Source organism: Onychostruthus taczanowskii, unplaced genomic scaffold (assembly GCF_017590055.1).
Source record: "Onychostruthus taczanowskii isolate IOZ18803 unplaced genomic scaffold, ASM1759005v1 scaffold53, whole genome shotgun sequence".
In the NCBI taxonomy this organism is placed as follows: Eukaryota; Metazoa; Chordata; class Aves; order Passeriformes; family Passeridae; genus Onychostruthus; species Onychostruthus taczanowskii.
This window is the reverse complement of record NW_024502902.1, coordinates 3059183-3072939: the sequence shown is the minus strand read 5'-3', so window position 1 is coordinate 3072939 and position 13757 is coordinate 3059183. Positions and strand designations below refer to the sequence as shown.

The 13757-nt window shown below is 55.0% G+C and overlaps 1 protein-coding gene across 1 annotated transcript; it reads right to left on the bottom strand.

Annotated features, from left to right (window-relative positions):
* Positions 1-2796: 2796 nt before the first annotated feature.
* Positions 2797-13757, bottom strand: BAIAP2L2 (BAR/IMD domain containing adaptor protein 2 like 2). The gene is made up of 14 exons (XM_041416964.1): positions 13719-13757; positions 12708-12783; positions 12340-12426; positions 11202-11263; positions 10855-10926; positions 10164-10280; positions 9648-9794; positions 9041-9193; positions 8468-8609; positions 7452-7677; positions 6464-6535; positions 5960-6140; positions 4282-4322; positions 2797-3465 (listed from the first exon to the last, which is right to left on the bottom strand). Exons 1-14 carry the CDS (start codon positions 13755-13757, stop codon positions 3390-3392), a joined length of 1491 nt encoding a protein of 496 aa, XP_041272898.1. The 3' UTR covers positions 2797-3389.

Genomic DNA, 13757 nt, shown 5'->3' with positions numbered 1-13757 from the left:
CCCTTCTCCCAGCCTTGCTTTTCTTGAGCTCATCCTGCACTGCAAATTAAATGAATCAATCAAAACATTGCAATCCATCTTTCCCTCAACCCTGCTGCTCCCTGCCAGCATCCTAGCAAGAAAATATATGTCTGTCTGTGACGTGCTCTTCAGAGATTTTGTAGTGCAGCCTGTCAATGATGAGCCCATGGCATCTGATTTTGAAGAGTGCATTAGACAAATATCTGTGAGTACTTGTTTGAATTCGGAGCTGGAGGGCACCTCTGCAGGAGCCACTTGCTCGGTGCTGCAGAGCTGTAGAGCAAAGCATGAAAGCAGCCAGATGTTGGCTGAAAACAATGGGGTGCACCAGAGGAGCTCCCCTGTGGGGGTGCCTCCAAGGCCAATATGCCATAGCACTCCTCTGCTGGAGATTTATCCCAGCTGTGAGCCGGTTCAGAGCTGCCTCGTTCCTAACACCATGACACACATGCTTGTCTGCTCACAGCAGTCACACCCCATACCCTGCTCCTGCCTTTGCACGCTCTACAGCTCACTATCATTTTGTCCCCTGTTAAGAAGCTTTATTCATGGGTAAAAGCACCGTGTGTGAGTTCACATGCACCTAAAAGCTCCTCAGCACGGGCACCTGCCCTTCCCTGTGCATCACAGGAAGGTGGGCCAGAGCAGGCACTGCTGCAGCACTTGCTGCAGGTGGCTGCAAGAAGACTTGTGCCGACAGCAGGAGGCACAAGCCCGGGCTGGAAGGGTGAAGACCACAGCAGGTTCAGCTGTGGCTGCCAGTTCCTGGACACACCCAGAGCGCAGTGCAGCCAGTGCTGGATAATGCCCAGAAAATCCCCACTGTGCTAGACAAGCTGCACCCAGGAGGGTCCACATAAATGCTCATGGAGTCACTAACTCCATGCAGTACAGATGGGGTGGGGAGTCTATTTATTGAGTGCAAGGCCCACGATTCATGCCACCAGCGTCTCCAACCCACACACAAGCCCCTGGGAAAGCATTTGTTAGAGAATTAAATGAATGCAGGCCCGGGATGAGTTGCTCCTATCGGCTGCTGGAGCGAGGGTGCCAGCATCCCTCCACAGCACTGACCTGTGCAACGAAGCAATGACCTCCCAGCACAAGCTGAGCCTCCAAGGGTTGAGCAGATCCCTCAATAGCGCTTCCTTCTCCCACTGGCTGGCACTTCCCGGCTCTTGATGAGGGTGCCTGGTTAGATGGTCCTGCTGGATCTTTTCTCCATGGTGGGCACAGGACAATGCCTGCAGAGGACTGGCACCTGTCGAGCAGTCTCTGGTGCTCCGCTCCTTCCTTCAGAGCAGCTATGTCCTCACAAGACAGCTAATCCCCCTCTCAGCTTGCTTCCCTCCAGTTCCAGCGATGCCCAGCAAAGCTGTCTGTGGCAGATCTGGGGGGACACGCTGTGTGGGGCACTCCCTTGCCTCCTGTGGGTGCAAGCAGTGTCCCACGGCACCCCCAGTGTGGATGTGGGTCAGGAGCTGCTTATGGTTTCAGGTCGGCAGAGACTAGTGGGTGCTGAGCGGGCAGAAAGCACTTCTCCACTTTTAAGAGGCTTTTCCAGCCAATGGGGACGAGGTGGCTGCCTGCCACAGCCCGAATCCCCCGGTAATCCTGCTGCCCAGGGGCTCCTTGCGTTTTCTCCAGCAGAACAGAGCAGGACAGGCTGGCAGGGATAGATTCAGTCGGAGGGACAAGGACAGGAAGAAGCAGGGTGAGGGTGAGGGGTGTTGGGTGCTGGGAGGGAGGCGGTGGAGGAGGAGACCATGTGCCCATGCTTCAGTAAAGGGAAAAATAGGTAAAACAGCTGCTTTTGAAGCTTCCTCAGCTGCCAGCCACGACGGAGAAGCGGTGGCATGGTTTTGCAGGGCATGTGCCCAGCAGAGAAGTGAGACAAGGTGGAGCAGCCAAGGAATCACTGCCAGTCCTGGCTCAAACTGCCAGATCCTGCCCACCCCGGGCAGCTCAATAACCTCCCCTCAAAGCCAACCTCCCCCGTGGCTGACTCACAGGAGGAGGTCTGGCAGGCGCTGGGGACCAGCCAGCCTCTGGCCGCACATGGGGGAACACTTTTACTTCCAGGCAGGGGGCTGGGGCTGAGCCCAGGTGGGGTTTTGGGGAGGAAAAGGCCTGGGCTGTAAAGCCCTGAAGCTGCTCAGCAGCAAGGGGGTAGGGGGGGCTTGGCCACACTCACAGCCAGGGTTTAATGTCTATTAATAAGGCTAATCAGCTAAGCCCTGGCCATCGCTAGCGCTCCATCCCTCACTCACGCTGCCGCTCCCGTGAGGGCTCCCCAGCACACGTTGGGTATTCCCAGATTGGTGAGGCCCCCACAGGCCCCTGGGGAGTGTTTTTCCCCTGCACTGAGCAGCCCTGGGTGCCCAGGGCACACGTTCCAGCAGTGGGGGAGGAGAAGGGGACCACAGGTCCTTGCTGCCCTTCAGCAACAGGACAGACAGGGGAACTCAGGGGGGCAGCCAACAATGGGCAGTGCAGCCCTCCTGGTGCCCTCCACATCCCCCCCCAGACCCCTGGGCTGGTGCCTGCCCCATCTGGACTCATGGCACTGCAGTGTCCATCACCACAACCGCGGGCAGCCATCATGGCCCCAGGGCTGGTGGGAGCACCTGTCCTCCTCCCCCTGCATCGTGTGACTGAGCTGATGTCCCAGCCACTGAAATGGACACAGAAGATGCATTCTCCATTTTATTTTAAAAACCCCATCTATTTTCCACAGGACAGTACATGAAGGAACAGGGCAGTGGTGCTGGACACTGTCACCTGCCCCTGCCTTGCCCTGGCACTGCCTAGCAAGGCAAGGGGCTGCACCTGGGGTGAGAAGAGGCAGGTGCTGCTACAAATGGACACAGTTGTCAAAGAGGCCATCACTGGTAGCCTTCTTGTAGCCTTCTCTTCTGGGGTTCGTTTTTCTGGTGGCAAAGGAACGGTTTGGTGACAGTCCTTCTCTGCCCACAGCAGGGATAGCAAAGCTTCACCTTCAGCATCCCAACAGCACCGCCCTGGCTGCAGATGATCTTAGCCAGCGCTACCTGCAGCTCCAGCACCATCCTCTCTCCCAGGCCACCAGCACCAGTAACACCAGACTGCTCCCTCCCACTCAAGTACAGTAACACCACAAGGGGAGGGAAGCAGGGATCAATCCAGAAAGGGCAGCAGAGATCTGCTTCTGGCCAAAGCACACCAGGCACCCAGATGAGATGGGTCCCATTGTCCCAGAGGTATGGGAGGGGAAAAGAGAGTTCACTCCTCGAGTGGTAGCACTAGATTGCTGCCCAGCTGGAGGTCACAGCATTATCACTTCTCCTCCTCCTTCTCTGCTGAAATTCTCCTCTGCCCACAGCCCCGTTTCATCGGATGATGGGTGCCGAGCGGTCGTTGGTGACTGTGGGGCGCAGCTTGACTGTGGCAAAGGGGTTGGTACCTCTGGAACGGGAAAGGAAAGAGGCAACCATCAGAAAGTCTGCCAATGCCATGCAGGGATGTCTGTGACCAAGCAAAGGCTACTTAGTCCTGTTGCAGTCATTTCCATGCCAAGGAGGAGAGCGTGGTAAAGCTCATTCCTGAGTATGTTTTCTCCACCCTTAACACACCCTACTGCACATTCCCATGTGGTTGCCCTTGGGCTCTCATGAGGGCTCCTCACCCTCTTTCTTCCAAAGGATGAGGAAGGGACACTAGCACATGGCTGTCCCTCATGATAGCACTCTGCACTCATAGAGTGTACACCAACCCTCCAAGCAAGGCGTCGGGGAGCCACGGCACCACACCAGAAACACGGAGACACCAACCCAGCTGCAGGGGGAACAAAACCAGGGACTTATGGCAAGTCTCATCCCCACAGACCTGACTCATCAGAGCTCAAAGGCACGTCTTTTTCTGCCTCAGCCCTTTCCAAGCAGGCAGAGATGCACAGTCGCGTAGCTCCACACTCAGGCTGCGAGCTGCTATTGTGACCCTTCCCGGATGGATGGGAAAGAGCATGCGGGTCTGGACATGTGTTCAGGGTGCTCAGGTCCTACCTCATTTTATCTGAGTCAGGATAGGACCTTCCCAGGCAGCAGAGGCCAGAATGGACCACCTCTGCCTCCTGTCCTGGAAGGTAGGCTATACATTGCTTTTCCCCAGACACTTCCTTTTTCCTCCCACATTTGATAATCCAAAAGATTAAATAATAATAGCACTGTAATAACACTCCCCTCTGTCAGATTATTCCATAGTGGAGTTCCACATCTTACTCACCGTGGGAAGAGCTCAGGGGGCTGGTCAAATACTCCTGATTTCTGCAGTGAAAAGTAAAAGCAGCAGTGAGAAATCTGGAGTAGGGAATGTAGAGAGAAGAGTGGGGCAGGAGACACTGCACACATGGAGGAAGATTACACAAAACACTTAGATGAGTTAGGAGCCCAAGTCCTCTTAACAGGGCTCTGACTCCTTATTCAATCAAGCTTTGCAAAGGTCCACAAATTCCCCACTGTAGATAACACCCTGAATTTTGTGGTGGGGGGTTGTCTCTATGCCACAGGTTCCTTACTCCCCTAGGACATCTTCCTTTGTTTTGGGGAAGAAAGGAGATGACTCAGATCCCCAAGATATCTGAAGAGCACAGCAAACAGTGACAGTCTGAGCTACATTTCACCCTCCAGCACAGCCAGAGATGCCCCCTCATGTTGCCCACACACCCTGGCAAAAAGTCTGCTGTCCATGCCCTCACATGATTCCTGCATCCATGGGGAACTCCAGAGCTGTACCTACCTACCCTACACCACATATTACTTAAAAGTGGACAAACCTGATGGACAAAGTTGGACCTAGGCCTGTGACCCTTATTCTTGGCTGGTAGATAGTGAAGGATGAGTGACAACTGACCTGCTAAAGTATTCTGGTGACAGACAAGAAAGTCACACGTGCCTATCTGGCATCCAGTTGGGAAGTCACACCCATTTGTTTGTGGCTCAGCTGGGGGATGTCTTGGTCGTACATTTAAAACAAGGCGGAGTCTTTCCAAATTAGTCTTTCCCTCCTTTACAGTGAGGTTCCACAGTCTGCCATGCTGTTCCAAATGCTGCACACAATTAATGACTCAATCCCAGGTCTATCCCTACACCCTAGCCCTGGGGCAGGACAAAAACCCTGTGACCCAGAGAGACAGAAGTAAGGCCCCATGGGCAGCACTGTTCTTTCCTCCCCCAGGTCCTCTCCTTTAACTTGGGTCTCCCCAGTCAATTCCTTACTTCTGGAAGCAATGCTAAGTGGAGGACTTCCTTCTCAGTATGCCATCCATAGGCCATGAGTTGGACACAACTCGTTCTAAGGCTCCTAAATATAGCTGTGCTGTGCCCTCAGCCTTTGCTCCCAGCTTTTCCCTACCCCAGCTGTGAGTTTAAGCAAACCCTCATCTGAATTTAAAAGAGGAACCCTATGAAACTCCTCTCCATTCTCTGAAGGGAGAAAAAGGATGGCATCTCTGTTAGCTGGTCACCCACTCCCAGACCAGCCTGGTCACTCCATGGTCCTACTATTAGCAGAAAGAAGTGCTGCCCTGGAGCCACCAGAAATCAGGCTGGGAGGTCATGGAGAAAAGGACTGAACTGAAGGGTCCCTGGTGAGCAAAAAGAGAGAGAGATGAGAAGGGCAGGGGCAGAAAAGCAGTCCCTTGGGGGAGCAAAGCCAGGCACTGAGGATCTGCACACAACAGGAGGACTGGCAGGGGTCATCAGACAAGGTGGCATGTGAACAGACTGGGTGAGAAAGACTGGTGCTAACAAGACTCAGGAAAGCAGCAGGTCCCTTCACCAACATCAGAAAGGTGATTATTCTCTGTCTCTCCTGGCCAAAGCAGAAAAGGTGTGCCCTGGAGGAGGAAAGTCAGATGGGGCCCACTTCACGCCCAGCCGCCAGTCACTGCTCCTGCACTCACCTTGGAGCCAGAATTGACCGGGGGGACCGCCCCACTCTGGTGAGTGCTGGCACCCACGGAGAGGGGAGGCGGGTTCGGCAAGCTGGGCTGGGCAGCAGCAGGCCAGTAACTGCTGGAGGACGGCGTGCTGGGACGGTCCAGGATGTCATCCATACTGTGACTGCTTCGCAGCGGGAAGGACCTGAGCAGGAGGAGAGGACAGTGAGGTGGGACCAAAGAGCAAGGACCAGAGAGCAGCACAGCTGCTAGCACAACATGGGATGTCTCTGGAGGAAATACGAGTGTCTTGGACTGGCCCAGTTGACAGAACCTTTGAGATGACATTGCACAGGTTATGGGAGCTGCCTGGGGAAGCCTGCGAGATCCCAGGGCACAATGAGGCTCCTGGCAGGTTCTCCAGCATGGGAGCCCTGCAGCTCTCCATGGGGCACACTCTGAACAGTTACCCCACTGACATTTGTGGTGTACCAGGAGCTCCTGCCCGGCCAATTGCCATCCCGTTACCTGGTGTCTGGCTCCTCCATCTCCCTCGTATTCTCCAAAGGCTTGACATAAGCTTCAGGGAACCAGCCACACCTAGGGCACAGGAACAGAGCCAAATGAGGTCCAGGCAACCATGGTTTGTGGTTCTTCAGATCCAGTTGCCAAACCCTTCTGATTTGCACCCATCTCACACATCAATCAAGCCACGTTTGCCACTACCATGTGTGACAGGGCTCCTGCACTTCTTTCACCCATAGATGGGGCACAGGAGTTATTGTGGGACAGACCTTGAGCTTGGAGCAGGACTTGCTTATCTCAGGAGCCGTGCAAAACCTGTGCTCCTGGGAGTAATGTTGGTGCAATCCAGCAAGAGACACTCCAACCAACCACAATCACGAGGAAGCTGTGGAAAACTCCTCCAGGGATTTTACAGCAGCTCCACTCCAGAAACAGCTGCCCAAAGAAAGGCACTGCTTTTTTTCATCTCACATCTGTGAGCATTCCTGCAGACCACATCCTCTGTGGAGCGGGGCAGGCTTTACACACAGATGTTGGCTGGCAGTGCCACAGGGAGTAATTCAGTAAGTGCTGGGTGCAGCAGTTTCCATGCCCTGCCTGTGCTGGAGGCTGTGGCAGCAGTTGCAGCGTGAGCTAAGAAATGCCAGGCCTCTCAGGTAACTCCAGCAGTTCATGGCCCTGCTGGATCCCATGACAGGAGTCACTCAGTCATGCAAGCCAGGAGGGGGTCACTGCATCCCTGGCTCTTCCACCCAAAGCCCCTGGAGGTTTCCCAAGCAGCCCATCCATGCCAGCCCTGCCGCACTGCATCTTCTTGGCACGGAGAGCCCCCGTCCCTGAAGACACAGCGCTGTCCCACTGAGGTGGCGGGTGGGACACAGTGCCCAGGCCACACCAGGAGGCAGGGGGGTGATAATTTTGGGCTCAACCCTTCCAGCTCCAGACTCAACAAGCCTGCATCTGTCCCATTTACAGCAGCAGAGTCACGTACGTGGATGAGCCCTCCAGCTTGCCGTAGAGCCAGCCGTTCTGTGCCTCGGGCATCAGCACCGTGATGACATCCCCGGGCTCAAAGCGCAGCAGGGTCCGGTTGGCACCCGTCGTGTGGGGCACGATGGCCTGAACCCTTGATGTGCCACTCCTCTTCCTGCCCTCGCTGCCACTGCCGGCCTCGCCAAAGGAACCCGAACGGGACGTACGGCCCGCAGGGAGCAAACCTGTGGGGAGGCATCCCAAGGGTCGGGCTGGAGTCTGGCATCCTCCTGCAAGACCCTGCTGCCTCAAAGGGACCAGTGCTTTCCCAGTCAGGCAATTACTCTAGGGGAGGAGCAGATGGCCTTTCAGGGAGAGAGCAAAACATAGCATGGGAAAAGCAGGGTAGGCACCCTGCAGGAGACAATCCACTCAAGCCAAACCCATTTGTTTTGCACCGTGTCCTCTGTGGCCAAATGCCTAGAGCACAAAGCACTGCATGCTCTGGCTGACGCCCTCCCCGCCTGACAGTCCTCTTCATGACCTGCTAGAGCTACTGGTTGTTTGGGTAATTTCTGTCTCTCCCTGTCCTTTTTTTACTCCTTGTAAAAACTTTGAGCTGAAATTTCTCAGGAAGGAAAAGCAGGTGTGGCACGGGTTAAGTGGCTGATTTCATAGGGCAAGCTAATATTTAATCTGGTAGTATGAGAGAAGGTGCTTTACTAAAATGGGAATTCTAGCAAGAACCAGTTCTTGTAGTTCAAGGAGCCTTGAAAACTGTACATTCGTGGGTTCCCCACCTCACACAGCCTGGCCTTGCCCTGGATGGACTCTGCCCTGAAGGCTGAGCTCACTTTCTACTTCAGCCTTGCCCTCTACAGCTCCCATAGGCGCTGTCCTCTCACCATGCCCAGGAACATGGCTGAGGTCTGGTGGTCTGCTAGAGTGGTGGTCCCTTCCCAAACCCAACCCTCTTCCCAGAGAGGTCCAACCCCTGTGTCTCCCCACAGCAGTGCTCCCAGAAGCGGGTCATACTGGCTGCTGATGGTGTCCTCCGCAGTGGCCGCCTGGGAGACTCTGCCTGAGGAGACATTCTCATTTCTGGAGGGTCCGGAGAGAAGATGCTGGATCTACTCCCAGTCATAGCGGAAGCAAAGTCCCCAAGGGGTCTCTGGGGCTGTTGGAAAGAAGGGGGGTTGAGCACACATCCACAAAGGCTGTGTTAGGCAGGAGATGCTCTGAGACTCTTAGAAAGCCAAACTCAGCACATTCCTCCCTGCAGTTCACACACAGGCTGCTCTTCCTCTTGGCCAGGAAAGGCCACTGGAGCTGGACAAGGCAGCAAGCACCATGGTTGGCCAAGGACTGACCTTGCCCTGCAGCCTCACCACCAAAGAACCATTGAATATTTTGGGTTAGAAGAGACCTTTAAAGGCCATCTAGTCCAACCACCTGAAATGAGCAAGGATGTCTTCAATCAGATCAGGTTGCTCACAGCTCAGTTCAGCCTGACCTTGAATGTCTCCAGAGACAGGGCATCTACCCCTCTCTGGGCAACCTGTTCCAATATCTCCCCACACAAGGTTAAGCTGTCTGTGGGCTCCTCACCATCTCAAGGTGGGTGGGTGTGAGGCGTCCTGATGGATACCCCTGGCCATGGGAGGCAGAGAGCAGCCCCTGTGAGTGGCTGTTGGAGGGGTTACGGCTGGCTTCCAGCTGCTCCTTCCACCGTGGTGCCTTGCTCTGGATCATGCCCCGAGCCTGGGAGGAAACAGAGAAGAGGAGGTGATGGACAGGGCAGATGAGCTACAGAAGAAGCCTAGGCTTGCGTGAGCATTACAGACCAGGTCCTGCCACAATTAGGCTTGTGGGCATGGCAAAACAGCTCCCTTTAGGAATTTCCAGGATGGCGCCCTCCAGCAGAGTTCCCCTGGTCCCAAAGACCCTGCTATAAACACCTACAGGACCCTTCCCTCCTCCATCACTCACGCACCCAACTAACCCCATGCCAGGATCACCCTCAGCCCCAGACATGTTCTCCCAGCCTGGTACAACCAGCCTGAACCTCACAGCAAGAAACAAAATAGTTTCCTTCCCTAGTCCATGCAGAGATGTGTCCTTCACCTAAGGGATGGCTCAGCCCTGCCTGCACGCTCCCTCTCCAGCCCTGCTGTCTGCTCCCCCAGCTCTGCTGCCCAGCATGGCAGGGCTGTACCCTGCTGTAAAACTGCAGGAGAGTGTTGTAGAGCATCTGGTGCTTTTCAGCCAGGAAGCGGTAGCGGCGTTTCTCCTCCAGCTCAGCCTCCCTCTGGCTCTCCGAGACGAACGCCTGCATCTCCGAGCGCAGCCGCATCACGTTCTCCTGTGTCACAGGGAAAAAAGGGAGGCAGGGATCGCTGAAAATCCAGCAGAGTAGACTCAGGGGAAGGGTCATCACATCTATCAGCTTCCCAGTCCTCTAGCAGTGCTGGAGCAGCAGAGAGGAGCCAGAGTGCCAGGGATTAAGTCCTTGCTTCCTGACTCTTCCTAAATGAGGAAAGGGCTTGGCAGGACTGAGTACCACAGGTCAGTAGCACCCTGTAGAACAGGAGTTTCCTACTTTCCAGATAAGCCTGCTGCCTTTTGAACATCAGGGTAACCCCTTGGATAAGACTGCTGAGAAATCAGCCCTGGTTCCCGAAAAATCATCCAATTCTTATTACCAACTGCCCTTCCTGCAATTACTGCTTACCTTCATCTCCCGGGCGTTTTTGTCACGAGCCCTCTCCATTCTCCACAGCTCTGCCATGCACTTATCCAGGTTGGTGGCTCTTCGCTGGTACTCCAGCTCATACTGCTTCTGGCTCTCCTGCCAGGGAGAAAAGAGGCTCAGCCAGGAGCCAGAGACCTCACCACACTGTGAGGCAGCAAGGGTCCTGCTCTGACTCTGGTGGTTGGGCATCTGAGTCCACCTGCAATCAGGCTTCACCTGGATCTCTTATAAAATGCCTTTCTTCTAATTTTAAATGGCCCAAGAGTGCTGATGAACATCCAGATCTCAGGAGCAAGGACCCAGCTGCCCAGCCCTGGATCCCAAGGCCTCTGTCTTCCTCTGTGGCACTGCCCACCAGCATGGCCAGCTGGGCCACGGCAGCACAGGACCCACAGATTTGGGGAAGCTGGGAACTCTGCTTTTGGAATGCTGAGTCTCTCAGCCTCACTGAAGCATTTGGCAAGTCCCACTGCACAAAGAACAGCCACCTGCCCTCTTTTAGCTCTCCATCATCAGCAGAACAAGGGGAGTTTGCTCCATGATGGGAGAAGGTAAGACCCCTCTACCTCCTGCTGAGAAGAATCACAGAAACACCTTAAGTGTTGAAGCAAAATCCCCTGGGTGAGATAAACAAGGAGAGCTGAGGAGGAGAAGGGAGTTCATCACTTACACTGATAAACTGCACATCCATTTTGCTGTTCTTCTCCATGTGCTGCAGCAGGTCCACGTGGAAGGTCTGAGCCTGAAAGAGGTGAAAGAGCCTTATCCCTTATCCCTTCACTGTTGCACTGTGATAAGAGGTGGCTCATAAAACATGCAGAGCGAGTGACTGGCAGCCAGGCTCTGGGCATGCCAGCCCTGTAGCCTTCCTCTGCCACGTGCAGCAGGGAGGCAGGCACCGGCCTGCAGGAGTGTGCGAGAGCAGCTGATGGGGTGCGTGTGGTAAACGCTGATAAGCTGTATTTAAGGAAATCACTTTATTCTCCACCTCCACCAGCCCTTGGGAAAACCACTCACCACAACTTCCAAATCAGAGCTCAGTAGTCTCTGCGTGTCAGACATCTGCATCAGAATTTCACCTTCGGGGAAAAAGACAGGAGAAGGTGAAAAAGTCCTGTGGCCATTTTCTCCTGTGCCCAGGGAGGCAGACCAGCAGCGTGCAGCTCAGGCTGATGAGCTTTCACATGGCTGTGAAAGTCCAAGAGATATCACAAAGCACTGCTCTCTGCACCCTGGTATCCTGCCTTCCTTCCCAGGCACTGCCAGTGCAGGGCTCCCCCGGCCCATGTGATGGCTGGACCAGTGCTCTGCTACAGCCCCAGGTGTCGGAGGCACCTGGGTGCTGGCCTCTGGGTGCTGGGTCTCTGCTCTGCCACAGCCCCTCCAGGCCCGATTTCTGACCCAATGGCTCCCAGCTGTGCTGCACATTTCTGGCTGTCCTATGGAAGGCAGCTCCAGCACCCGCTCCGGTGCTGTGCATGGTCCCGCTTCACCAGTGCTGGCCTTGTGGAACCAGGAAAGGAAGAGACTGATGACAGGGAGCAGAGGAGCCAGCTGGGAGGTGCAGATGGCAAGAAGAGTCTGCAGAAGTGGCACATCTGCTGGAAGCTTTTTGCTAAAATGTTTAGCAGTGGACCAGTTCCCTGACCATGTTTTCAGCAGTCACCACCAGGCTGCAGAGTCATTTTCACTGCTGAGTGTGAGTCCCTCAGCCCCAAGCTGCCATTCCAGCCAGCTGCAGGCTCAGGAGGACAAAACCCCATCAGTTGCTGTCAGTGCATGCTCCCTGGCTTTTCCCTCACACCCTCAAGGAGGAGAAAAATGCATCCTCTGTGTTGAAAATTTCATCTCTGGGGGCAGAATGCCTCAACAGGGACTGGTTTCTGTGAGAGGTCCATCACTGAAGGTCCATCACAGGAGCTGAGCTCACTCACTGATCTCAGAGAGATACAGTGCTGGGACTGTGAGAAATATTCAAGGATGCACAATAAATTTGACTGTCACCACCTGGACAGGGCCTGGCACAGAGAGACACCATTTAGAGGAGCTATCTTTCTTGCCCCAGTACCTGGAAGTGGAGCAACTAAGGGAGAAGGTCAAAAAAGGTAACTGTGGCTCACCACAGGGGAGAAGAGGATGTGCAGGAGAGCCTTACCCAGCATGTGTGAGGTGGAACTCTGCAGTGCTTGCTCCCCAATCTTCTCAATGGCCTTAAAATACACTTCAGCTGCTTTGGATAGTGCTGTGGGGAGAGGAGAGGGGTGGTAAGGGTCCAGCCTGCCTTCCCACCACCACCAGCTCCAGCAAGCAGCACACAGAACTGCCACCTCGTGGTACTTGGCCTATAGGCACCCCATCTGTCCACATCAGCAGTGGGTCCTGGAGCTGAGGAGTGCTCAAGAGCAGCTCAGGACATGTCAGGGGTGGCAGAGCAGCAACCTTGTCCTGGGTGAGGGGATGGGGGTGCCCAGGTTGGACACAGCAGGGTGGTCTGGAGCCCTGGCTGTGTGGGACCCCACTCACCGTGGAAGGCACGCAGGTAGTTGTTGCCCAGGTACACCAGGTTCTCCAGCGCAGGGTTGAACTGCTCCAGGATGCTCTGTGGCCAGGCAGAAGCACATTAATGCCATTCTTCCTCGTGCCCAGAGACCTCAGCAGGTCAAGGCCCCTGTGCTGTGGTTTGGCTGGGTGAGAGCCCCCTCTGGAGCACTGGAACCGAGACAATGTACAGCCAGCTCCCTGCATCGGGGCTGGCGAGCAACTTCGGCCGCCCTTAGCCTTCCCACCCAGGCAGGAGAGGGGCCGTGCAGAGGGCAGGGTGGCCCACTGCACAGCCTAGGGGTTGCCTAAATGAAGATGGCTTCCTCCCAAGGGCCCACACCCACTGCAGGCAGGGGAGACACTGCAAGGGGATCTGAGAAGCCTTTTCCCTCACCCCACAGCCAGCCAGAGGGCCACTGCTTATTATCCAGGCATGAACACAACCCTTTCCTGGCCAGGATGTGGTGCACTGCCAGACTCAGCAGCTTAGTAAGAGAAGGGACGGACAACCAGCTTCTCTGCTTGTAGTTGCATTTATCTAAGGTGTCCATTGACTACAGAGAAGATGATGACCAGAATAAGCAATTCCCCACTTCTGTCAGCCCTCCCCCCTTGGTTCAGCACTGGCGTGTGTAGGGAAGCATTTATGAGACCAGAGACTCTTTGAAGGGAGGGGCAAAACGGCCGATCGAACTTCTTCCTGGCAGCAACCAAGGTGTGCCACCCTTCATGCTCCATGTCCAAACCACCCTGCCTGCCCTGTTCCTTCCTGAATCTGCCCTTAGGAACCACACCACCCTCTCCTCTGGCTCCCAAATACAGCCCAGAGCCCACAGGAGCTGCTGCAGTTCAGCCTGCGAATGGATTCAGCCCTCAGCTGTCCAGCCAAGGGAGCCTTTGGCAGAAAACACTCATCTTTGGCAGAAAGCACTCATCTCCCACCCACATGTCCCCCATACACAGTCAGGAGCAGCCTTTGATGCCAACACTTACCTTATAGATGGAGATGGTGGATCTGTAGGACAGATCCAT